General features: G+C 48.6%; 1 protein-coding gene and 1 long non-coding RNA gene across 2 annotated transcripts; one reads left to right on the top strand and one right to left on the bottom strand.

Moving 5' to 3' along the window:
- Positions 1-9464: 9464 nt before the first annotated feature.
- Positions 9465-11254, top strand: LOC150045081 (uncharacterized). Its single transcript, XR_016532955.1, has 3 exons — positions 9465-10529; positions 10642-10876; positions 11200-11254. It is a non-coding gene; the product is annotated as an uncharacterized LOC150045081 (long non-coding RNA).
- A 420-nt stretch (positions 11255-11674) lies between these two features.
- Positions 11675-21160, bottom strand: Hspb8 (heat shock protein family B (small) member 8). The gene is made up of 3 exons (XM_090320221.1): positions 20366-21160; positions 13315-13378; positions 11675-12727 (listed from the first exon to the last, which is right to left on the bottom strand). The coding sequence occupies exons 1-3, from the start codon at positions 20730-20732 to the stop codon at positions 12568-12570; spliced, it is 591 nt and encodes a 196-aa protein (XP_090176347.1). The 5' UTR covers positions 20733-21160; the 3' UTR covers positions 11675-12567.
- Between the last annotated feature and the right edge of the window lie 5626 nt (positions 21161-26786).

The raw sequence follows: 26786 nt of genomic DNA, 5'->3' as shown, positions 1-26786 counted from the left end.
AACATAGCTGAACCGTGAGGGCAAGAGAGGAAAGAGCAGGAAAACACCAGCAACAAACCAGGTCAACTCCAATGGAGAGCTGAAATGGTTATGCCACGGTGACTGGAGGAGAGACAGGAGACAGGAGACAGGAGACATGGCATGGCGTCCCCATGCCTGAACCTAAAATAGGGGCAGAGTGCAAGGTCACAAGAGTCTCTTGAGTTTAAGCACAGGACTGACAGGTCCATTAACCTGTTGTCCAAGTCCCGGCCGCTGCCTCGAATTCAGGCACATCCATCACCTGGGGGCAGGACTTCCCTGCCTCTACCACGAAGACAAGATGGCGCCAGTTAAACCCAATTCCCTGTCATCTACCACCTGGCCAAGAGGGCCCTGACTAGACCCAGTATCCTCACTTCAGGATGAGGCAGAGGGAATGTGGGTTTTATTGTTGATTAGGCACAGGAAGAGATTGGCACCACTAACGGTGACATGGAGCTGTTCTAATACTGTACCATCCCAAGAGGTACTTAAAACTTGGTTATTTCTGAGATGTTCTGATCTCAGTTGACCATGAGTAAGAGGACGCACAGGCAGCCGATGCAAGAGGACACAGGATGGAAGAAGGTACAGGACAGACAGACAGACAGACAGACACACACACACACACACACACACACACACACACACACACACACACACACACACACACACACACACAGATTCCCCATTAACTCCTCTGTTGCCCTCAGGCGCTGACAGGAAGGTGAACTGTAGTCAGAGCTGGAGCAAGGCATGGGAAGCACTCTGAGGATGCTGTGTGGTCCTTTCTCCATTGACAGCCAGGGTCCATGAACCTGAACTTTGGACCTTGAACCTTGGCAGATCACAGACCCATGGAGATGAACAGTTCTATCAGACATCTTATTTGAGGAGAAAATATGACCCTGACAAAATAGCAAAACCTGACAGTGCCATCTTTGGGCTCGGCTTTCAAGGCTCTTATTTCTGGTGTATTTGTTAGCCTGTGTTATTAATGACGATAATACACCATTTGAAAAACAATACCTGGACAGGGAATGAGGCTGCATAATATCCTCACTGTGAATTTTAGTGAGGATCTCCAAGGATTAGTGAGTAGAACTGATACAGATCCAGAGACACAGAGGTGCTGGAGGCTGTGCTCTATCAGCATAGAAAGGGGGCTCAACAACCCAGCATCTTGCAGACTGACTGAGCGGCCTGGCATTTGTGTGCGCCTGAACTCAGGAGCGCATGCGTGTTTGGAAGAGCCCGCTGGATGCAGGTCTGGGAGTGCCCGCTGTGTAAATATTTGTGTCTGAGTAAAGAGGAGAAGAAATACAACATCCCAGGAGAGGACAATACGGCTTGCTCAGGCAAGGGAGGGATAAAAAGAATAACTTCTGCACTACTACTTTGGCTAGTGAGGAGTATTTTTGGGGAGAGGAAATGGCTATAAAGTTTTTTTTAATGGCAAGAATGGGAGGAAAACTGACTTCAAAGGTTGTGCAAATTCTTTGTGCTGTGATGGTGGCCTGAAGGGTTGAACGCATCTTTCTTTCCTGAGAACACACTACTAGACCTTTGGTGCAGAGGCTAAGGAACTTTCTGAATCTTGTCTCTGATGGAAAGCGGGGTGGATATTTATTTGATTAATAAAATGACATGACAATTCGTAGGTGTCCCCTGGTGTGTGTGTGTGTGTGTGTGTGTGTGTGTGTGTGTGTGTGTGTGTGTACACATACATATACATATAGAGAATGTATTATTATCAGGGACGTCATGGGGAAGACAGCTTGGAAAGATTTCTGAAGACTTTGGATAAGGAGCTTTAAGGATAGAGATGGTGAGCATTGCATTTAAGGCTATTTCCTATTTTCACAACGTGCTATAATTCACTTTTGATATTGCTAAAGCTTCCATAAAAGTCGGTGTATTAGTTGAGGTAAGGGTTAAGCTGATGTAACAAAGAACCCCCGAATGCAGAGGATTAAAGAAGACAGGAGTTTTACCTCTTACTCATGAGATCATCCCAACATTTGTAGCACAGGAAAATGAGGCCCTGGCTCACACCTTCCTTCAGGAACTCAGGATCTCTCCTCACAGTCTCTCACCTGCAGGGCTGAGCTTCCTCTGGGCACATCCCTGTGACTATATATAAAAGCAAGGAGAAAGCAGACAGAACACACACCTATCTTCACTGAAGCTGGAGCAGCCCTGAAACCCAGCACTTTTTCTTGCATGCCATTGGTGAGAACTTAAGTCACGTGGGCTCCATTTTGCCCCACTCCTCACCTCACCCCCAGGAGTCTGGGAAATGTAGTTCCCAGCTCAACAGCCATGTGTTTATGTGTTCACTCAGCACTATGAAAGAGAAAAGTGGCGATTGTAGAAGACTGGCAGTAACTCTCAGGGTCGCAGACGTGATCTTATCTGCTTCACTTATGTTATTGTTACAGTCTCACAACTCCACCTCTGCTCCAATCAGTCTAAGACAACAGCACTCATGAAATCTGGTATTCTGTGCCCCAGAACAGCTCAGAGACTGACCATGTGCTCCCAGAAAAACAAAGGTCCAGTCTTCAGAAATGATTTCCCATTGGGCCAGGAGTTTGGCCTAGTGATAGAGTGCTTGCCTAGCATGCATGAAGACCTGGGTTCGATTCCTCAGTACCAGATCTAGAAAAAGAAAAAAAGCCAGAAGTGGTGCAGAAGCTCAAGTGGTAGAGCTCTAGCCTTGAGAAAGTCCAAGGACAGTGCTCAGGCCCTGAGTTCAAGCCCAGGATTGGCCAAAAAAAAAAAAATGATTTCCCACCTGCTGCTTCCCACCCCACCCAGTTCTAAGCTAACCTTGCTTTCCACCCATCTCCGCCCAGCTCACACCTCCAGCCACACCTGTTTCACTGCTCTGTGTCAGCCTGGTCAAGCCTACCCTGGTCTGGAAGCTTCTGAACCAGGCCTGGGCCTTCAGCTTCGACAACAGAAGGCTGAGCAATAGAGATGACTGAATTTCATGGACAGGCAGTAGTACCGGCAGAGCTATGTCTAACCATGAATTCAGAAATGCATGAAGGAGTGCAAATATTTAGCTACCAACGTGCTTATCTCAGCCTTGCTGATAAGAATGAAAAATCAGAAACAATCTAAATGAACGCCGATGGAACTGTGCCTAAATAAATGATAAGACATCCACATAACTGACTAGAATAGTAGGCAGATGTTAAAAACGAGATCAATCTATATTTATGGGCATAGAGACTCATGATCCATTATCTAATAATAAAGAGAAAGCGACAAAGCAGGTTTAGTATCATTTTTAAACAATAATAATAATACCTATATGTTGACGAAAGCCAACTGAAAAGGAGGAAATGAGAGTGATTTCCTTCATCTGAGTTTCCAGATTTCCCTGCCATCAAATATCTCATGCCATTAAAAGATAATAAGATAGAGAGGAGAAGGGAATTGCTATAGTTCCTGTGGCAGGGATGGGGAGAAGCTGGCCTCCGGTTTCTTTGTAGGTATTGAGATTCCACATTGAGATTCTACGACATTGTCTGTAGAAAGAAAACGGTTTGATCATAGTCTAATAAAAGCATTCCAGCGGCAAATATTTTCAGTTCAATAGTCTGCGAAGATAGTCTTCCAGTGTGGGTACTTTGACAAGTTTGTAAAGATTGGCTGCTTGGGTGAATATTTTTAGGCGTGTGTGTGTGTGTGTGTGTGTGTGTGTGTGTGTGTATTTATGCCATATATTTCCACCTTCTTTCTCTCCTCCAGGAGAGGGGAGAACTTTTGCTTGCTCTTGCCACAAATGATTTCTTTCTCATTGGGACATGGACAGTAAAATTCAGAAAAGGGTGCTTTAAATGTGTGTGTTCCCTTCCCCCATACCCAAAATTCCAGGGTTCAAGTCCAACCCTGTATGTGGAGATGGCAAAGCTGAGGGAGGCACTAGTGCCAAAGGCGAGATACTGGTTGATGGTCTCATGGATTTATTGGCCTCACAAGAGGGGACAGGAGAGCCGGGGCCCTGTGATCCCAGAGACTGAGAAGGCAGAGAGCAGAAGAAACAGCACAAGGACAGACAAGGCAGAGAGGGAGGCTTCCTCTCAAGAAACTAGCAGCCCACAGTGGCATATGCATATAATCCCACCTGTTCACAAAATGTGAAATCAGTGGCTTGTGGTCTAAAACCAGCCTGGGGAAAAAAATGTGAGACCCTAACCAAAAAAATAACCCGAAGCAAGAAATGTTTTTATATGTATAAAATCATATATTGGGGGCTGGAAGTGTAGCCTAGGGTAGAGTGCTCGCCTCATGTACATGAAGCCCTGGGTCCGATTCCTTGGTAGTACATACACAGAAAAAGCCAGAAGTGTCGCTGTGGCTCCAGCGGCAGAGCGCTAGCCTTGAGCAAAAAGTATCCAAGGACAGTGCCCAGGCCCTGAGTTCAAGCCCCGGGACTGGCAAAAACAAACAAAAAACAAATATTGATGGTTTTAGATGGAGTAGCCTGGCACCCTTTCCCAGTGTGGTGGCAAGGACAGAATGGAACGTGGTTGATTGGAGTGAGGCCTGCATTCTGGCTATACGGGCCCCCTACCACTTGAGCCACACCCCTTTGGGTTTTTCTTTTCAGAGGCTGGCTTGTTTTGGAAACGGAGTCTGTGCTTTTGCCCCAGCCTGGTATCAAACTGTGATCTTCCTGCCTCTGCTGCTGGGATTACAGGTGTGCACTGCTAGGCCTGGTGGGCAGCTGTCCGAGGTGGTATAGAATGGAAAAATCCTCTGTGCCCTTCTGAGATCAGGAAAGTGGAAAAGACAACAGCTTGGCAGTGTTACGGTACCCGGCTCTGACCTTGTAGCAGGGACCCTACGAACCTTTCACATTGTGCAAATGTAGAAACTCAGGGTCAGGGTCATGGGGGACTTGCCCCCCAATAAGAAGGTAATTTCTTGGGCAATTGTAGCAATGATAATAAGAGCTGTGTGTTGAGCATTTGCTATGTATGCCAGGCACGGGCTCCATGTCACATGGTGTCTCCTGAAATCCTTGACTGGTCTCTCTACAGCCTCCGCTTGGTTTATAGAAGGAACATAATCAAAGTTCAGAGGGGTTGGACCATTTGCCCAAGATCACACCGCTGGTAAGTGGCAGAACTGGGATTTGAACCCCGAGTTCTATGCTTGAGTTGGGGCTCCAAGTCCATTAGCTATATTCCAAGGTCATAAATAAATGCAGTGTGTTGGGAAGAACAGAAAGGACAGGCTTCCATTAGCTCCTGGGGTTGTCCTTAGGGCCCAGGGAGGCTGAGAATCTTCCAGAAGGTGGAGGGTAGAAGGGGGGTTCAGGGAACCCATACTTGGCTTTGAAAGTTGCAGGGGAATCTTGGAGTTCCCCCTCCAACCTTCTGTCTCTCTCCCTGACCCAGCACTGAGAGAGTGTACCCACAGCTCACCCCACAGCTTCACAGCCTCCAGACAGCAGCCAATGGTAATATATGGAGATGACCTTACTTTGACCTTGAAGAGAGGAAGCATATTCTTGCAATGAGGACCCCTTCCCTGAAAATTCCGGGTGTTGCACCTCCATCAATCACGTCAGCTCAATTTGTTCATTTCCCAAACTCTGCTTTGAGGGGGACTCTGTGGTGTTCAGGGAATGGATGGGAGCGCATTCCTTCTAAACACAGGTGAGGAAGCTCTTACAATATTCCCTTTTAATAGGCGCAGTGCACACACTCCACCAACTTAGCCTTCTTGAATATCCTCTTCCGAAAATGTATTCGGGGCGGGGTGTATTTTAATTAGATTCAAGATCCTGCTTAAGATATTCAAGAATACGTCCTTCGCTTAGAAAAGGAGTCGTGAGAAGACTAAACAGTTCCCTTGGTAGTTTGGCTTTTCAGACAAATTGAGCTTCAAACGCTGGAGGGAAGAGCGTGTTCCCCGAATAAATTCAAGAGTAATTGATTAAGAATACCGTATTCATATTCATTGAAGATATTCCAGAAGACCTGTCTTCAAGCATATCTTTGGCAAAGCCGGTATCCTGGTGGTTGACTGTTAGCCAGGCACCCCACAATTGCTGTGGGGTTCATGGGGGTGGGTGAGTTGTTCTAGAAGCTTATGAGTGCCATTGAGGACTGAAAAGATTTTGTTGTGTCCTGGGATGTCACATATATCTGTGTGTGCATGAGTGTGCGTGCGTGTGTGTGAGTGTGCGTGTGTGTGTGTGTGTGTGTGTGTGTGTAAGTATGCAAGTATGCATGTGTGCTGGACTTAGGGCTTGAACTCAGGGCCGGGGTGCTGTTCCTGAGCTTTTTCGCTTAAGGTTGGTGGTCTACCACTTCAGCCACAGCCCTACTTCCAGATTTTAGGGGTGATTAATTGTAGAAAAATGTCTCATGGACTTTCAGATCTCAGCCTCCTGAGTAGCTGGAATGGCAGGCCTGAGTGTAGTGCGGGATCCCCTATTTCCACTGAACACCTTCAAAGAAGAAAAGGGCCGAGTGGGAGAAGGGGTTCCAAGGTTCAGAGCAGAAGTGATTTACTCAAGGTCATGGCCATCAAGGGCAGAGGGACATTTGAACATTCAGAGCCCGTGGTTTTGGTTGTTGGACTGTGACATATCCCACAATGACGGCTTCTCGGAGCCAGTGGGGAAGGAGACTGGAGGGGGACTTGAACAAGAGGAATTTGGAGGCGAGGACAGATTTTCCACTTGGATAACAGAGGAAGCTGGAGAGGAAAGTTCTTGACAGTGTCTCTCCCTACCCTTTCCTTTCTCCCTATCACTTCCTTTCTCTGAGTAGAAACAAAAATAATGGAAATTCTGCTGTCTTCCTGCCTGTTTATTTGATCTGCAGCCATGTGACTGCTTTGAGCTCAGCTCCCTGTTCTCTGAAACATTAACAACAACAAAAAAATAAACAGAAAGGACAAAGAGACTGAAAGAACAATGGGGCCATAGCAGAACTATTTGCCCTCCTTCTCAGCAATGAATAAACCTTTTTTTAAATTTTGTTTTTGATATTCACTTGACATATATATATGGATATATATATATATATATATCCCACAAGTGCTGTTGGTAAGTTGGAAAGTACATATAAACTTAAAATAAAAAATCAACAACTCTATCCCTCCTCTGCTCTGAAATATCATCATTAATAATGGACATATTTCTTTCTGAGGTTTCCATTTACTGCAAACTGTTTAATGAGATCACCGTTCTGTTCTGTTACTATGAACGCTGGGCCCTGTGTTTTACACATGCTAGGCAATGTGTTTTACCACTTGAGCTGCCTGCCCTCTGCCCTTTCTGTGTTGGCTTTGAGACTGGAGTGGGAAGGAGAGGTTGTGTTGTCTCACTGTTTTGTGCCCTTGAATTGGTAAGCTTCCTGCCTCTACCTCATAGGTGGGTGTGATGACACCAGTCTTGTACATGCTATCCAGTAACCTGCCACCTTTCCTGTACTGCAGTCATATTCAGAAAGGCCATTTTGCACCATGGTTTGTGTATCTGCAGTAGGGATTGGGGGGTGGTTCAAACCCCAGTGCCACCCCAAAGAAAAAGCCTCAGGCTGCATCAGAACAACAGCGGGCTTTGCAAGACAAAGGCCGCTCTTGGAATGGAGTCTCTCCCTCTCCCGCACAAGGATACTCTGGAAGCAGCCCTTGGATGGAATGCAAGCCGGGGACTTCTGCCATGCCCGCTCCCCACCCCACAGCCTGGAGATACCCAGCACCTGTCATCAGCCAGATAAATGCACTCATCTTCTCCAGCTGAAATTGACATGTCCAGCTAGGGGCTTCTGTGATTTATTTACCAGCAACAGTTCTGCTCTGGGGTGGAAGTTCTCTGCTTTGCTCCGAGGCTCCTTCATTTATCTTGGTTGGCAGTGAAGGCCCATGGGATTCCCCCACCCTCCATCAATGGGCCTGTTGTGTCCTGCTGTGCAGGAAAGAGGGTGGGTGTAAGGGCTGGTGCAATGTTACCTTCTCTCCTCTCAGATCTGCCCCAGGTGACAGGCTCTTATGGGAAACAGAGGTGTTGAGGATCGGAGTCCTGGATGCTTAGACTCTGTGTGGCATTGAGGTGAGTGTCTCAGTCTTCCAGAGCCTCAGTTTCCTTCTTTGTAAAATGGGAACGATAAATGAGAGTCATTATAGAGAGTGCCTGAAATTGATGTCCAACATATATGTGTTATGCTTTATGATTTACACACACACACACACACACAACACACACACACACACACACACACGACATCAGAGAGGGAAACAGAGGCCAGGGTTGTGTAGAAACCTTCCTTAACTCCCATTCATCCAGCCACTCTTGTGACTTGTATGACACCAGATACTGGATGAACTCAAGTGGAAAAGGAAATTCATCTGTAATCCTGGAGAACTTAGGAGGCAGAAAAGCTCAATTTTTGTTGGGAAGGTTGTTGACATGTCTTGGAAATCACGATGCCAATGTATTTGATGTTGTGGTGTCATCCACTTATCAGTGAAATGGGACTTTAAAAAAATAGATTTTGTCATTTATTTGAGAGCTGTAGAGAAGGGTTTTGACTACACAAATCAGATTATGAGAACAATGCATCACCCCTTCCCGTCAGCCCATCAGTCTTCATCCCCTCCACACCCTCATTTAATGGTTTCATTTTTGCCCAAGACTAGCTCTCTACCACTTTGAGCCACAGCTCTACTTCCTGTTTCCTGACGGTTATTTCCTGCCTGGGATGGCTTTGAACCATGGTCCTCAGATCTCAACCTCCTGCATCATTAGGATTGCAGGTGTGAGCTGCCAGCGCTGGGCCCTGGCTCCATTTTGACATGTGGACATTGAAAAGAATGACTACATTTTCCAGCCCTTCCCCTCTCCTCTCATTCATTCTTTCCTTCCTCCCGCACAAAGCACATTTCAGCTTTCTGGTTTTGTCCTCTACACTAGGATTTAAAGAAATGTGTCCAGGCACCTGAGTAGAGATCGACTTTGCCAGGAGGGGTGGGGTGGGGGGTAGAGGGAGGGCTGGGCAGACACTGGGAACATTTGAAGATGAGGATTTCTGAAGAACTGTGAGTAGAGTTTGTACTTCTGGGGGTCCCCACCCCAACCAGGACCCCACAAGGCTAAGTCACCAGGTCCTGTTAGCTCTACTTTACCAGGCCCATGTGGTGCCTGGACTCTGCCGAGGGGACATAGCAGGCTGGGTCCCCCTCTCCTCCCAGGACCTCAAGCTGGCCCTTGGCTCACACCAGCACCAGCAATCCTGCCAGTCAGAAGGTTGGGCTGCTCATGGCCCAGCTGGCGGTACAGCTCTGTTTGTGACATCGCTGGTTGCCTAGGAGACAAGTTCTGTTCCCAGATCTCTGATGAGGAAAGGGTGCAGCCAGGTGGGGCGGAGCGGATGAGCTCATGGACAGTCTTGCTGAAAACCACCCACCAGACCTGGGCTCAAATTTCTCCCACCAAGGAGGGGGTGGACAAGATTTCCAGTGCCCCCATGGAAGCAGTGGTTCCAGAAAGAGGGTCTCTGCGAGTTCTTGGTCAGGGCCATAGATGAAGCTAGTGGTTGAACTGGATTTAAACTCCTGAGTAGCTAGGATTACAGCAGTGAGCCACTATACCAGCTCCGGACATGTTTACTGCATCATCAGATGGCATCCTGGAAGCCCCCACTGAATTCTCGAACCTCAGAACTCTCAAACCTCCTGTGTTGCTGGAAGCTCAGGTCTTTAGGTGACACAGCTACCCGCTGTGTCTTCATCTTGGGCAGTGTCCCTCCCAAGGGGAAGGAGACTGGTTAACTCTAACCTTGTGCTTTACAAATGTGTTGGCCTACAGGGCCTTCCTTTCTCTTTCTTTCTAAAACTGGAGTCTGCAGCTTGTTTACCGTGACACACTCCTACAATCCCAGCTACCTGGAAGCCTGAGATCCGAGGATCATAGTTCAAAGCCAAGAAAGTCTTTGAGACTGCTTGTCTTCAATTAACCACCCAAAAGCCGGAAGTAGAGCTGTGGCTCAAGTAGTAGAGCACCAGCCTTGAGAAAAAAGAAAATTTAAAAAAGCTCCATGATAACACCCAGGCCTAAACCAGCTCACACACGCACATACACACACACTGCACAAAATGGAACCCACTCTGGGAACTGCTAAACCAGTAGAAAGTCTTGGACACATCCAGAATGTCTCAACTTCTACTTTACTACAAAGACCTTTAAAAAAAAAATCTTACTTTCAACCAGCTGTGTGTGTACTAGCTTAGATCTGAGATGCATGTGTGTACACAGGCACACACATACCAGCTTGTTGACAGCAAACTCTGTCACTACACCTGCTGTGGATTTCCTGAGCTGTCGCTGTGAGGTGCAGAGCGAGCCGAGGTGTCACATAGCCCTGACAGAGTGTAAGCTGACGCAGGGACAAGTGGAATGGTCTCCTGATGCTGCATGACTTCCATACCATTCACTCTTCTCTCTCCCCTGTACCCTGAGCTGCTGGAGGCCTGAGGTGAGGGTCAGGCAGTAATAATCAATCACAGGTTCTGCATGGTTTACAAGCTCTTTCCTGGGCCTTCCCTGCAGTTCTCTCAGGATGGTAGTTTGTGGTTCCTATTTTACAGGTTTCATCTAACATTCACTCACCAGATCCATGTGCCGTTCTCTTCTGCCACACCCTCTCCTTCCTTCACCCCACCGACCTGCCGCCTCCTGTGCTGGCTAGCACTTCTGTTTTGGTTCTGAGTTGGAAAATCTGCATTTGGAGTCTCTCCAGCCCTGGAATCTCTTTCCACGTGAGGGGCCTTCTGCTTCATGCGGTGGCCTCACATTGGCTTGCACTTGGGACGCCATTGACCGGTGAGTATCTGTGCATGGGGTTGTCTGGCTCAGTGTGTGGCTCACTGCAGACAGAAAGACTCAGCTTCCTCCAAGAAGCCTCCAGCCCAGCCTGCTATACCTTCCCATAATTCCCCGGGGCCCCGACCATGGGGTGGGAAGGTTCTCTGGTGAGCACACACCGTGCCAGCTCCACGTGTGGGCTCTTGGTCGAGACAGTATTGATGTTCATATTAGAGTGCATAGCTAATGAGGTGTCAGGAGGAGAGGATTCGGGGGGAGAAGGCAGACACTGATTCCTGGAATTTATTTCCAGACACATTCATTTGTTTTCTCCCTTCAAGGCCAAATCAAGTCATCTCCATACATCACCATTGGCAGCTGGCTGGCAGCTGTGAGGCATGTGGGGTGCATGGTAGATAAACCCTCTGGAATCTGGGTCACGGGGGGGGGGGCGGGGGGGTACATCCCATTCCCATAGCACTGAAGTGAAGGCTCTGTAACAATCTTTTTGTTGTCTATTTTTGAGGCCAAGTCTTGTACCTTTGGCCTGAAAGTCTCAGAATGGAAGAGACCTGAGTTCTGAAAATCACAGTTCAAAGTCACCCTGGGCAGAAAAGTCTGTGAGACCACTCCAATCTCCAATTGATCACCGAAAAGCTGGACACAGAACTGTGGCTCCAGTGGTAGAGTGCCAGGCTTCTGTGAAAAAGCTAAAAGTGTGAGGCTAAGCTGAGAGTGTGAGGCCTTGAGTTCAAACCCCAGTCTCAACATAAAAATAAATGAGTAAATGAATTCATGAAAGGCAACACAGAAGGCTAAGAACATGAGCTCCTTTATTATTTTTGTGATCATGATTTTTATTTATTGTCCTTTTCTCCTAAACAACAGCACAAGTCAAACAATCACACACACACACACACACACACACACACACACACACACACACACACACCCTACAATATCACTAGCCTGTCTACCAGGCTGTCTGGCCTTTGATTGGTTCCTGGTAGAGCTGTATGGACACAGCCCCCTCTGTTTAAAAAAAAAAAAATCCTGACTTGGACACAGAGGACAAAAGAAAGTGGGGACCTTAGCCTGAGAATTAACTGTTAATTGGGGGGCTCCCAGAATCCTTGGGGGAGCAGGGAGAGTGCCAACTGGGGAGAGACAGTAGTATTGCTTTTATGGGGTTCCCAGATGGAGATAGAAATGCCTAGAACCCTTTGGAGACCAAAGCCAATGGTGCTAACAAACAAATACCCAAACCCTGTGAGGTTAGCAGATGGGCTCCATTAACCAAACCACGTGGGAATGAAAGCCTGAGGGGACGAGGGGGGGGGAGGGGGGAGGGGGGAGGAGAGGAAGGGGAGGGGGAGAGAGGGAAGAATTCCTTTACATTAGCTGAAAAGCAAGATGCAATGCGAAATGTTAAGTCTCCATCCGTTTAGTTTTGCGACTATGGAATCTGCACTATGTTTGTCCTGATAGAAAAGGTAAAGAAAGGAAAAAGGCAGAAAAAACAAATTAAAAAACAAAACAAAAAACCCCACCAAACTCCCAGTTACTTTGCCCTAACAGCAACCAAGCATGACCTTGCAATTGCGCCCTCTGATGGACAAATCTATTACTATGCTAGCCCAGGATTCTGTGGTCATTCATCCCCGCCCTCCACCCGGTCCCCAGCATTTCTGTGGCAGGAAATCCTGTTCTTAGGAACAGGAGACTTCAGGGTTGTCCTGGGGAAGCTGGTTGTTGAAGGTGTTCTCTCCGAATGGCGTGTAAGGGGGGATCTGCGGAGCCTCGATGATCAGCAGACCCTCTGGGGAAAGTGAGGCAAACACGGTCCCAGGGTCCACCTCAGCAGGGAGCCTGGGCAAAGAGGTGCAAGATGTGACTCCCTCCTTCCTATAGCTTGGCCTCCCTCCCGCTGCTGGCGATGGACTGAGTCTGTGTCACTGCCCACATGGTGTGAAATCTCACCAGGTGGGCCGTGAGCTGGCCTCTCAGAACCTACCACGCCCTGGGCCAAGGGGTAAAGAATGCCTGGCTTTGCTGTAGACATTTGAATCCAACTGCTGCATGGTTGAAACCACAGAAAATCAGTAATCCTAAAGATCCCCCCCAAGCCAGGGAGCTGCTGACTCACGCCTGCAATGCTAGCTACTCAGGAGGCTGAGATCTGAGGATCACAGTTCAAAGCCAGTCCGGGCAGGGACGTCCTATCTCCAATTAACCAATAAGCTGATAATTAATAATAATAATGATAATAATAATAATAATAATAATGAGTAGAGGGGGGTAATATCTATCTGGCACTGAGGGAAGGCTTGCTTTGGGCTCCCCTCTGGGAGTTCTCTTGTGGGTTTTCTATGGCATTTTCTCTTTACTCTTAGGCCCCCCAAGCCTTGGCCCCAGAGCTACCCCTCCCCTGAGATTCACCCTGAAAGTGTACTCACTGGATTTTCTTGGTGAAGTTCTTGGAAACGATGCCACCTTCGTGCTGCTTCTCTTCATGTTTGCCTGGAAGAGAGATGGGTCACGCGCTGAGTGTCACAAGTCTGTCCCTCGGGTGTCACTCTGGCTCCAATCCTGACTCTGCCCTTAGCTCGCCCTGTGGCTGCAGCATGGCCTAGATGCCTGAGGCTCAGACTCTGCCTAAAACATGGACTGAGAAAAGATGAGCCCACCTTTTGGCTGCCTGTGAGGTTGAATTCAGAGGAGAAGCAGGAAAGAGGCTTACACTGCGGTTAATTTGTTGATGGCTAAATGTGAGTAGACACCACATATTCTACTATCCCTTCTCCCCTGAGCTCCCAGGAGGCCCTAGGAGAGGTGAGAGGTGGGTGGGATAGACGAAAACACAGTATGGGCTTTTTATTTTTCTCTTTTTGCTAGTCCTGGGGCTTGAACTCAGGGCCTGGACACTGCCCCTGAGCTTTTTTGTGCACAAGGCTAGCGCTCTACCACATAAGCCACAGTGCTACTTCTGGCTTCTTCTGAGCAGTTTGTTGGAGATAAGATTTTCCTGCCAGTCTGGTTTCCAGCTGGGATGCTCAGATCTCAGGCTCCTGAGTAGCTAGGATTACAGGTGTGGTCCGCCAGCACCGGGCTCCAAACTGGCTTCTGTTTTGCATTGTATACAATAAATTCTATTCCTTGCAAGTTTTTCTTGTCCTTGTCTTTTTCCTTTGTTTCTTTTGGTAATACTGGAGTTAGACAGGACAATGTTTTTTTTTTTGTTTGTTGGCTTGGCAGTTGTGGGGCTTGATCTCAGGGCCTGGGCAGCGTCTCTAAACTTTTTCACTCATAGCTAGTGCTCTGCTCTGCTATTTTGAGCCGCAGTGCCATTTCCAGTATTTGAGTGGTTAATTAGAGGTAAGAGTGTCACAGGGACTTTTCTGCGGGGCAGCGGGGAAGGGCGGTGTCAAACCGTGATCCTTAGATCTCAGCCACCTAATCTTGGGTAGTTAGGATTACAGGTATGAGCCACCACCGGGGCTCCAATTTATTAGTTAAGATGAGGGACTGGCTAGGTTTGGGGATGGGATGTCTGAACCTCCATCCTCTGGGGCTTTTCCTCCTGAGTAGCTGTCAGTACAGGCATGGGCCACTGCACCTGACTTTTTTTAATTAGAGGTGGCTCCGATTTCACTTTAAACAAACAGGATTAGTGCCTGGTAGAGCCGATCATTTTTCACTCTCCCTTGCTAAGTGGGGCTGCATTCCACAGTCTGGGCCCCACATTTGTGGGAGGGGTGAGGGAACGGTGGCTCTTCAGAGGAGCTTTGAAATCCAGAAATAGCCTCGTGAGATGTACTATCTTTTTGCAGTCCTGATTCCTCTTGGAAGCTGACAGTTTATAGGTGATTGCATTTGTAATTACTTTTTTAAAATTATTAATTATTCCCTTAGTAACTCTCTCTGATTGCAAAAGCCATGCATATGTATGTTAGAAAATAAGTTTACAAAAAAAAAGTCAAAATTACCTATAGTCCCACTCCTCTGGGAAAGCCACAAACAACATTAAAAAAAATATGTTTCAGAAATTTTGTTTGATGTGTCTCAGAAAGGCATCAATGAGCCCGAGTGGTGGCACACACCTCCAATCCCAAAACTGATGGCTCACGACTGTATTCCTAGCTACTCAGGATTCTGAGATCTGGAGGCTGAAGCCTAGCAGGAAGAAAAGTCCTTCTGGGAACTCCAAAATAACCAGCGAAACCATCAGGCTGGAACTGTGGCTCATGTGGTAGAGCAGCAGCAAAGCAAGCTTGGAGCTCTGAGCTCAAATCCAAGTACTGGCAAAAACAACAACAACCAAAAAAGAAAAAGAAAAAAGAACTGCAACATACATGTTATACAGTAGACATGTATATTACAAAAGCTTATCAAATAGGATCATTCTATGAATTATGCTTCAAATCTGCTCTCCTCTCTTGCTAATGCATTAAAATTATTCTTGCGCATTACCAAATATTCTTTGCCAACCTGATTCTAATAGCTGCATTATCATCCATTGCAGGGATACGGAGTACTGTGGGGTGGTTAGCCAGCCTTCTACTTTGAGACACACTGGATTTTCAACACTGGAAAGATTCTCACTGTATCCACTCTCTCCCTCCCACACTGGCCATCCAATCATCCATCCATTTATCTATCCATCCATCCATTTACCCAGTTACCCACCCAATTATCCTTCCTTTCCTTTTTCTTTTCTTGAGATTGAACCCAGGGACTTACTTGACCTAAGCTCCTAGCCCCTTTGTTTTTGTTATTTTCAGACAGGGTCATGCTCCCTTTGGTCTGGAAATTCCTGCCTCTGCAGGCTGAATGGGTGAGATTACTGGCATGCATCACTAAACCCCATCTTAGACTCTCTAGACCTCGATCCCTTGATAAAGGACCTTTAAAAAAGCCTGCCTCTGGCTACCCCTCCTGGGTAGGGAGGAGAAGAGGGGCCCCCCACTCCCTGGCAGGGAAGACTGGCTGTAATGTCAGGAATTCATTTGCAAACTGAAGCTTCTGGCAGCCAGGACATGTTCTGCGAATGTGCTGTCACTCCAGGAGGTTTTTCTGCCAATGCTGGGACATCAACTTCCAGGCTCTAATACAGGCTGTGGCCAAGAGGGCTCTGTGTTCCCTGGTCCCCTCTCTAAGACCTGGGCCTAGAGGACTCCTGACCCTGGCACAGGCCAGGGCCTCTGACTCAGCTCTTCTCTTTTCAGGCCAGTACCCAGTACATTTCATGAAACAGGCAGTGTGTTATTTAAACATAGACTTCGTCTGGGTGCCTGGCTCACGACTGTAATCCTAGCTACTCAGGAGGCTGAGATCTGAGGATTGTGGTTCAAAGCCAGTTTGGGCAAGAAAGTCTCATGAGTGTTAAGTCCTAGTGAGCTAGGAGTTAAAAAAGAAAAACGAGGGGAGCAATGGCTCGAGTGTAAAGCCCTAGAGCCTGGCAGCAGTCCTTGCATTCCATTATGGGTTTAGAAAGCACCTGGATTGTGGATGAGGAAAATGAAATCAGAGAGGTTGACTAGCATGCCTAGAAGTCACCCAGCTCGAAAGTGCTGGGGTGAGGATTCAGAAAGAAATAGGATTCCAACATGCAGCCCTTCTCTGCCATTTTCTGGCACATCTCCTCCCTCCTCTGAGCCTCGGGGGGATTCTTCTCTGGCCTTAGTGAATGAAGCTGAGGTGGAGTCCCAAGGATGAGTCACCCGTTCACCTTGTAAAGCGTGTAAAGCGTTCACCTTGTAGATTGCTGTGTGACGATGGATATGGACATGTGTGGTTTACTTTGATGTTTAGAGAAAGGCAGGGGCCAGATCCCTAGAGTGATCAGTCCAACTCCCCGGCCAGCGATTCTGCCTTTCCAATTAGATTCCCAACTTACATTTTCTACTTATCTGTTAACAGGGGGAAGAACTATAGCAAAGAATAATGAGAGTGTGTGTGTGTGGGGGGGTGCTGGGATATGATCCGACTACATTCTACGCGTGTATAGAAGTGTGATGAAGAAATCTACCCAGGGCCAGTGGCCCATGTCTGTCATTCCAGCTACTCAGGAAGCCGAGATGGCTTCCTGAGCGATTATGGCTCAAAGCCAGCCGAAGCCAGCTGGGGCAGGAAAGTCCAGGAGACTCTTATCTCCAACAAACCAGCAAAAAGCCAGAAAGTGTAGCTGTGGCTCAAAGTGCTGGAGGGCTAGCCTTGAGCAAAAATGACCAATGACCGCATCCAGACCCTGAGTTCATGCCCTGAGACTGATACACACACCCCACCGATAAATCTTTTACCATATTCCACCGGGATCTATGGAAAGAAAGGGTTAAAAAAGAAAACCACCCGGCAACAATAAAAGCCCAACAAGGCTCAGGAAACACTGTTCTCATCACCTACCTTATGGAATTGAGACCTCTTGGTACAACTAAATAAACTAAAGACCAAAAGAAAAAAAAAAGTGCTCATGATTTGCAAAGAAAGATCCCCTGGGAAGCTCTGGGGAGGGGAGCAAAGTCTGCACCTGAATTCCTCGGGGGCTTAGAGACTGTCTGCCACAGAAGCAGGTACTGTTGCTCGGGGCACCTGATTGGCCCCAGCAGAGAAGGAAGGTGGAGCTTCTGGGGCCAGCAGGGGCCCAGGGATTAGGAAGAGGGGCAGGAATCCAGCCTGGGGCTTTGCAGTCCCACACTTAGTCCTCACAGAGGGAACATTTCTTGGCTGGTAGCTGCAGGGTAAGAGGGAGGTGGGGGTGGAGAGAGGAGATCCGTGGGCCAGGATGGAAATCTCCTCCTCAATCAGATAGGATAGGGCTGCCTGGTTCCTAAACTGCAATGACAAATAAAAGATAAGTATTGCAGCAAGGGGACCTGTTTGAGATTTTGTTTCATCTGGAATCTTCTAAAACTCTGGACTCCTCTTAATCCATTTCTCCGGTATCATAACAACGCTGGGGCATGTTGTTTACCAACTAGTTGCCTAGTCCTCTGGTTCCAGCCACAAGGCCAAGGGCCCATGGAAAGTGGGATTTAACCAGGACCAAACCATCGGAAGTAGATTCAGTCATGGAGCCTCAGCTACTGAGAGGTGCAGATAACCTAGATTCTCTGATCTCTGGGCTCCAGTTTTCTTTTCTTTTTCTTTTTCTTTTTCTTTTCTTTTTTTTTTTTTGCCAGTCGTGGGGCTTGAACTCAGGGCCTGAGCACTGTTCTTAGGCTTTCTCAAGGCTAGAACTCTACCACCTGAGCCACAACACCACTTTTGGCTTTTTCCATGTATGTGGTACTGAGGAATCGAACCCAGGTCTTCGTGCATGCTAGGCAAGCACTTACCACTAGGCCAAACTCCCAGCCCTGGGCTTTAGTTTTCTTAGCTTTAAAATGGGTGACACTGGTGTGCAGAACCTTATGGGCACACCTAGGAAATGTTAGGAGGATCTAGTAAACCAACCTGGGTGGGCATTTCACACTGCCAGGCACAAAAGGCTGATGAGAGGAGGGCAGGTTTGTGTAAAGATCTTCCTGGGGTGTTTGTGCTGTTTTGTGTTTGTTTTTCTGGTCTTGTTTAAGTTCAAAGACCCCTGTTTACAGGTACAGAAACTGAGGCTGGGTAGTGTAACTAGCTAGGGGCATCTTGTAAAAGATGCCTTCAGGGCTGGGGTGGGGCTCAGAGCAGTAGAGCCCTTGCTTAACACCTACAAGACTCTGGGTTCTATCCCCAGCACTGCCAAGAAAACAGTAATCACAGTAATAACAACAATAAAATAAGCCAGTTGCTGGTGGCTCCAGCCTGTAATTGTATCAGCTGGAGCTGGAGGCCTGAGCATTGTGCAGTGAAGCCAGTCCAGGCAGACAAATCCAAGAGAAATATCATCTTCCATTAACCAGCAAAAAAATCCAGGCATGGAATTGTGGCTCAAGTGGTAAAGCACAAGTCTTGAGTGAAAAAGCTCAAGGAAAATACCCAGGCCCTGAGTTCAACCTCCGGGACTGGCACTAACAGTAAATAAATAAAATCAGAATATAAAAGCGCCTTTACAGAAGTGCTCGGCACTGTACTCTTTCCATGAGAACCTCTATAATTAAAGGCAGGACCGAGGCATGTAGACAGCAAACCGCCCAGGGGTGGCGTGGAGGCAGGCTGCCTGGAAGGGTAGGGATAATTACAACTCTCCTTTTACAGATTAGAAAACTGAGGCTCAACATCGTGTTAGGCTTGTCTGAGGCTGTCTGGCAAATGAACAGGTATGCTGGGATTTGAACCTGCCCCGCAAAGGAGCAGCCATCTTATGGACTGGAAGCTTCCTGAGTGCCCCCCCCACCCCACCACCGATTCCCCACGTGTAGTCGTTTTCATCCCGATTTCCACGCGGAGAAACACACAGAGATGAAGTCATTTTACATCCTGGTCTCAGTGGCAGGGCTGGTTTCTTTGGAACTGGTGTCTGGCTCTACAGCCAATTTCGGGCGGCCCCAGTGGGCACCCCGATTAGCGCTGCACCCCACATTAGAATGATACACGATGGCCCTGGTGTTTATCACTCTGCCAAGAGTGGCTTCGAAGCCCTCCCCTCTGCCCTCCCCACTGCTGGCACATTTTCCCATCCAGCACACTATTTGCCCTGGCTTTTATTGATTTTCTGGCTGACAGGCCCCTGCCAGGAGTGCACTCCACTGTAATGCAGGGTTAATTGGTAGGGAGACAAAAGCATGGGGTTGGGGGTGGGGAGGGGAGGAGGGGGAGGAGCTTTCCCCCCCTCTGAGGCTCTGGGCCCAAGCCTAACCTCTATTCAGGTCTTCTTGCTGACTCATAGGATAACCTTGGACCAATCCGGCCTGGGTCTTCTTTGGCCTCCTTAGCTGAAAAGAAAAAATGGGGCCAAACACCCTTGCTACTTGGAGGGGGCGGGGGGGGCTCGTTTGGAGAAAGAATTTTTTTTTAAAGAAGAATTGGAACTTAGAACCTTGGCTTAAAACAACAACAACAACAACATAAAAACGAGAGATCCGTTCTCCTCTGATGGTCGTGTTCTCTAACATCCTTGCTTATGGAAACTGTGGTAGCCTCAAGAAATTATTTTCACTGCCCTGTACCTCAGTTTCCTCTCATGGTATTAAATAAAAGGAGAGCTAAACAGCACCCACCTCGATGAGCTGTTGTAGAAACTGAGGCATTATCTGCACCTTGCAGATGGCCGGCCCTCCGCCTCTGGGTTGTGAGAGCAGGGTATATAACCTTTCTTCTTTGTCTTTTCAATCTGTTTAACACCTGCCCCCCACCCCAGTTTTGTTTCTATGGAACCATCTCTATTTCTATGTGGACACAGCAGCCCGGGCCCCAGCCAAGCTTGTCCATAGAAGATAACTTTGTAGGCCGCATTCTTGAGCTCTGAAGTCACCTGCGTGTCATGTAGCCTGTCACACCGTCCCCTTTGAGGGAGCTTTGTCACATCTGAGGCCTGCTCTCCTCCCCCCCTTGCCGTCCCCCTCCTGTCCCTCCACTCACCAGACACCTCCACGTAGCCATCCTTGGTCTTCACCATCAGCTCCTCGGGCTTGAAGCTGTGCACATTCACACATACTTTCCACGGCTCCCCGGGGAAGGGTGGGGGGCTCCTGCCCTCCGCAGGCACCCCGAATCTAGCAGTGGCCGGGGACCCCCGGGGCACCATGCCTGACCTCAGTGTCCCAGGCCAGGCCGAGGAGAACCGAGGCAGAGCCCAGTCTGGCCAAGGGGCTGTGAGGTCCTCGGGGAAGGGGTCCACGCCGAAGCCGTCGTCCAGCAGGCGGGAGGACAGGGGCGAGTCCCTGAAGGGGTCCCTGCGCAGACGGCTGGGGTAGTGACAGGAGAAAGGGATCTGACCGTCCGCCATGACGACTGCTGAGCCCAGAGGGGGAAACTGAGGTTCAGAGAAAGCCAGCCGCTGCCCGCCCAAGGTCACAGGTCGAGATGGTCTTCAGAGCGGGATCTTCCGTCTCAGGAAATGCTACTTTTCTGGTAGAAATATCCACTGTCACTCAAGGGCAGTCCACGCCAAGCTGGGGGGGGGAGGTGGGGTCCCCCTAAAGGTGACCCCTGGTTGGTTCAGCAGACGCCGGGGGAAGCCTCTTCTCACTGCTTCAGCAGAGATCAACACGCCACCACCTCGCTTCCAGATGGCCAGGCTCCCGGCCAGAGATGTCAGCTTAATAACCCTTGGGGACGCACGCCTAGAAACTTCTCCTGGCTTCTGGGCTGGGAGCCTCCTATTTATTTGCTGCTGGGGGCTGGAGGCGGGTTTCACAGGCGCCTCCTGTCACTGGAGTATTCCAGGGTGATGAACCAGCCCCAGAGAATCCGCTGAGAGGGGCAGCCGGGCCCTGGGGCTGGGCAGGGAGCGGGGGTGGACAGAGGGTGGGCGGGACCGTGGCTTGCTTTTTGGCCAGCCCTGGCCTCTCTGGACAGTCTCTTCCTCCCCTGGCTGCTCTGCTGGCTCCTCCCCTAGGCAGCCTCCCTGCCTGGGGGAGTGTCCTCCCAAGCTGGGCACTGAAGCCCAGCTATGAATAATCCTCTGCCTTGCCTAGGGCTCATGTCACCCTCTGGAAATACCTTCAACATGGCTGCTGTGTTGCATACTGCCTCTCTATACAGGGAGAGGAAATGAGGAGGAGGAAGAGGAGGAGGAGGAGGAGGAGGGAGTTCAGTGGATGTGAAGGCCTTAAGTTGGAGACCTGACTCACAGAGGCTTACAACCCCACAAGCTTCTGAGAATGGTAAACAAACATAAAAGTATAATGAATGTTCCAAGAACACTCAGTAAATCGTGGCTGTGGTGGTAGGGATAGTGGCTACTGGGGTTGGTGGGTGAGTAAGAAACATTGATGTAGCTCCAGTACTGTGTAAGGTGAATGGGAAATAATAACCCAGAGGCAGCTTGGGGGCCCAGGGAAGATGGTACTCAGGGGGCTGAGATCTGAGGATCGAGGTTCAAAATCACCTGGACAGGAAAGTCTGTGAGACTCTTATCTCCAGTTAGCCACTAGAAAACTGGAAGTGGTGATGTGCCTTAAAATGGTAGAGTGCTAGCCTTGAGCAAGAGCTCAGGGACAGAGCACAGGCCCAGAGTTCAAGCCCCATGACAAACAAGCAAACCAAACCAAGCCAAAGCAAAACATCAAAGGGCCAAAGTCCTAGCCTGTGTAGGTTCCAACCAAGCAGAAAACAGAAGTATATTTGGCTACGCCAATGACTTGAGAGTTTGACTAGAGAGATAAGGTGAGCTGGAAGTGGATGGGTGAGGAGAGTGGGGGGTGGAGGAGGTTCAGCAACCCATCAGATCTGGGAGATGGAGGTTGTTGCTAAACCGACTTACTCTTCTTTAAAACAGGATTTCCTAAGAAAGCGAGCAGAGCGGCCCGAGGGAAAGTTCAGGAACCTGATCAAAGTCTGGTCTGACAGAGAATCTTGATCAACTATGATGTGAGTCCGGGCATCTCAGAGCCACATTCCCATCTGAGTGCCGGGTCTGAGAAAGCAGCGGGAGGTGGTTCTCAGGCAGCCATTGGCGGGGAGTGGGGGTGGGGGGACGGTGTTCTGTGGTTTTGTATTTTCTACCTGGAGTTCTGGGTTGCATCACGCTTGCTCTGAATAGGACCCTGGTGTGTCAGTGCTTTACAAATACTCAATCCCAACCCACCAACCAGGTGAGGTGTGAATCCCGTCCCTATGCCATTTTTACAGATGAGGAAATGGCTCGGAAGGGTTGCAAAAAAGACACTTCATTTACGGCATTGCAATCGTTTTGTTTTCGTTTGGGAACTCGCAGCCCTCTTGCCCCAGCATCCCGTCTCCACTGCTGGGATTACAGGTGCATGCCACCACACCCCCAAAGGACGTTTTCTGGATTCCCCCATTCTTCTGTGTGGCAGAAGGCCCCTTCGGGTTGAGTCCCCATGGTGGCTCTGCCCGGTCTGTGGGCCTCCGGGTCTCTCTGCTCTGAGCCCCCACCCTGCACCTGAGAGAGGTGGACTGGGAGCGTTGAGGAACTTGATGAATCGTGAGTTTAGAAGTCGTTCTGATAGGAAGTGCTTCTGACCTGGGATGAGGTCGTTGGCTTAAAAACAAGAGTAGGGAAAACAACAGCCCCTAACAATTCTTCATCGCTTCTGTGAGGAGCTGTTGCCGGGTATCACATTATCCTCTCGCGATACTTCATCAGGGAAGCTAAGGAACTGGTGTAGAATCTTGGCCTTGTACGCAGGCAGAGGTGGCAGAGGCCTGGGGGAATATGGGGTCTTGTGGGTCCCACGTGTCGAGACTCCCCAGGCCTTTTCTCCTGTGGAAAGACCCCCCCCAATCCCTTCTGTGGGCAATGACCCAGATGGCCCTGATGCCCAAAGATCTGGGGTGACCTCACCAGCCTGGAAGCTTCTGAGCCCAGACGCTTCCATTCTTTCTATAATTACAGCTGGGTGGGGCCGGATGAGTTTGAAGCCAGCATCAATGACACACAGGAGAAATCTGAGGCAGGGATTGGGGTTGAGTGGATGGGGTGGGGTTAATGGAATCCTCCCGTGTGTGTGTGTGTGTGTGTGTGTGTGTGTGTGTGTGTGTGTGTGTGTGATGTGGGGCAGTATGGGCTGGAGTGGACGCGTGGGAGTTATGATTTGCACACACGTTGATGAGTAGGATCACAGGTCCCAGAGAGTGTGTTCTAGAAAGTTCTCTCCAAACACAGGCTGCCTGTCATGCTGCTTCTGAAGAAGCAGGGTGGCAGCTTGCATTTATGAACCACCGACTCTATGTCCACAGTTCTAATTTGGGACAGCACTGAGTCACAAATGCAAAGCCACCTGCCCCCAGGGTCACACAGTCAACCCGTGGACTGGCAGTGCATAGTAAGATGTAGGATGAGATGGGATATCTCCATTCCTCTTCCCCCAAGGCTGGTTTCTGGGTCAGCCTTGCTTTCCATTTTGGGAAGGTGAGAAGGGAGGCAGCTGCTGTCCCTCCCTGCTGACGTGGCCACCTGGTGAGAACTCAGATAACACAGGTGGAAAGTGGGCAAGAGATATCACAGGCTGTCACCAGGCTGGGTTGAAATACAGGGCTGGGCTAGAAGAGGAGTCCCTAGTGAATGTGCATGGGCGTGTGTGTGTGTGTGTGTGTGTGTGTGTGTGTCTGTGCATTGGAATGTTCAATGTCCCCGGAACCTAAGACAAGGGTCTCATGGCTGCTTTCATTTTATTTTATTTTGTGTCTTTTATTTTATCCCAGAGAGAAAGTTCTCATCTTTTTATATCGTGTTTTTGTTGCCAAACAACTATTGTTGTTGTTGTTGTTTAATGTGCTAGCCACATGTTTAAGATCTTATCTTAAAAAATAAGAATGTGTTTTCTGGAAAGTACATGTTATCATTCCTTACACAAACCCCGCTGACAGCATCGCTGGTTTCATCCGACGTCACCCCACCCCTGAGAATCTGGAAGTTTTCACTGCCACCCCCCCCCGCAGGGGTGTGTGCCTAACACTGGGTATTTGGAATCACCAACAGCAACGTGTACCAGAGTTGGAGATTGTACATCCATGTTGCAGCGCCTCATGTCTCAGATTTACCATCTGAGAACCTGTGGCTGCTGTCTTCTTCACTTTCCCATGGGGCAATCTCATAGTAAACTCTCAAAACAGCCCAGGGCAAGGGTGACATCACACTGCAATCTATGGAGGGCTCAGGGGGCAGGAACAGGCATTTGAAAGTCACACTGGCAGCGCCAGGGCAAACACCAGCCTGCCAGCTGTCAAACTCAGTGCTGTTCCTCTCCACTCTGGAGAGAAAGGTCCCGCATGCCCTGGGAGTTCCAGCTCCCTAGCTTCCTCGTACCATGACTGAGGATTGGAGGCACCCCTATCAACTCTGTTATCTCAGGGAGAGAGCCTATCCATTGCTGACCTGGGAAACCACGACTTTTCCATAAACTCCAGTCCCAAAACAATCTCCTGAATTCCAGATGGCACATCCACATTCCAGCCAGCAAACAGAAGGAAGGGATGAAGAAGAAAGACAGCATGACAAACCTCTCTGGAAGTTATCAGGCTGGAATCCTACCTGCATCTCATTGGTTGAAATTATTCACATGGCAGAGCCAGCTGCAGGGGATCCTGGGAAATGTAGTCTTTATCTTGGGTGGGTATAAAGCTAGTTAAAAATGAGGTGGTTTTTTTTTTTACTACCATGGATGAAAGAAGAATGGCTATTGGAAGGAAGCTTAGAAACTTTGCCACACCCTGAGAGCGTTAAGTGGTTTTATTTTCCAAGAACATTCTGAACTTTCCTTTGTTTTGTTTTGTTTTTGGCCACTCCTGGGCTTGAGCTCAGGATCTGAGCACTGTCCTTGGACTTTCTCAAGGCTAGAGCTCTACCACTTGAGCCTCAGCACCACTTCCGGCTTTTTTCTACATACGTGGTACAGAGGAATCCAACCCAGATCTTCCTGCATACTAGGCAAGCACTCTACCACCGCTAGATCAAACTCCTGGCTCCTAAACTTTTCTTTAAGTTAAATTCCTCTGTATTCCTCTGTACTCAACTGCTGATATCATTCTACAGAAAGCACCGTGAATCAAATGATTCAGTCTCTAAGAAGCTCAGGCATGTGAGGTCATGGAGTCCCTTCTTTTAAGATATCTTATTGGCTTAGCATGGTGACAAACCCCTGTAATTTCAACCCTTGTAATTTTCATGGGAAAAGGAGAGTGGAAGATCCTGGTGTGTGTGTGTGTGTGTGTGTGTGTGTGTGTGTGTCCATAATGACACCTAAACTTGGGGATTGAGTACTGTTCTAGAGATTTTTGGCTCAAGGATGTTGCTCCACCACTTGAGCCAAAGCCCCACATTTGGCTTTTTGATGGTGAATCGGAGAAGAGTCTCACCAACTTTCCTTCTGGAGTTGGCTTTGCACCTTGACCCTCAGATCTCAGCCTCCTGAGTAGCTAAGATTATAGGCATGAGTCCACTTAGGATCTTGAATTTGAGGCCAGCTTGAATCACATAGTGAGACTCTTGTCTCAAAAAAATATAAATAAATAAATAGACAAATACATAAAATCAAGAGCTGGGACTAGCGCTCAGTAAGCATTATCCTGGTGTATATATAAATAGAGATTGCAAGAGGGAGGCAGAAGGGTAAACAAACTGTGTGTATGTGTGTGTGTGTGTGTGTGTGTGTGTGTGTGTGTGTGTGTGTGTGAAGAAATGTAAGTATTTCTATATTTGGAAACTATAGCTCTATGACGTGGTTAGTATTGTTTATCTGGGGTTTAGATCTGAAAGGAGATTGTTAAAGGGCCTCCACGTCACACCTTGAGAAAGCATTTGACAAGTCTCCATGACAGAGATTTAAAACAAAACAAAACAAAAGATGGAAAGAAAAACCATGTGAGTCACTGGGTCATGTGCCTGCAGGTATGGAGTGGTGGAAAGGAGAACTGTAATCCCACTCTGGGTGGACAGGTATGAACACGAACGCTATGAAGTTAGAACGACTGGGGTGGAAAATGTGCCTGGAATGTCAGGGGCGGTGGCCAAGGCCTGTGGATTCCTCCGGGAGGAGGAGAAGCCTCGGAGGGCAGCAGGTGGGAAGGCCCGCCCTCTCAAAACGTGCTGATGAAATGAGGAGAGAGATGGTTGGATCTTCTGCCAAGGGGACTTGGAAAGCTCCCAGAAATTCGTCATGGGTTTACTCAGGTGACCAAACTTTCCTTCCTCCCTTTTGTTCAGAACCAGAGGCAATGCTACTAACGCAGTAACCTTGTTTGATGCCTTCCTGGCACTGCCTCCACCGGTCGTGACGGTAATCTCACCAGATTGCCTAATTGATTACCACATTGATAGTTTATTCTATCCATTGGAAGTGAGAAACATGAAGCTCAGAATGGCCAAGGTCATTTG

The sequence above is a fragment of the Megascapheus bottae genome, chromosome 28 (genome assembly GCF_031878675.1).
Source record: "Megascapheus bottae isolate mThoBot1 chromosome 28, mThoBot2.hap1, whole genome shotgun sequence".
Lineage (NCBI taxonomy): Eukaryota > Metazoa > Chordata > Mammalia > Rodentia > Geomyidae > Megascapheus > Megascapheus bottae.
The sequence above is the reverse complement of the archived record's forward strand: the minus strand, read 5'-3'. Positions and strand labels throughout refer to the sequence as shown.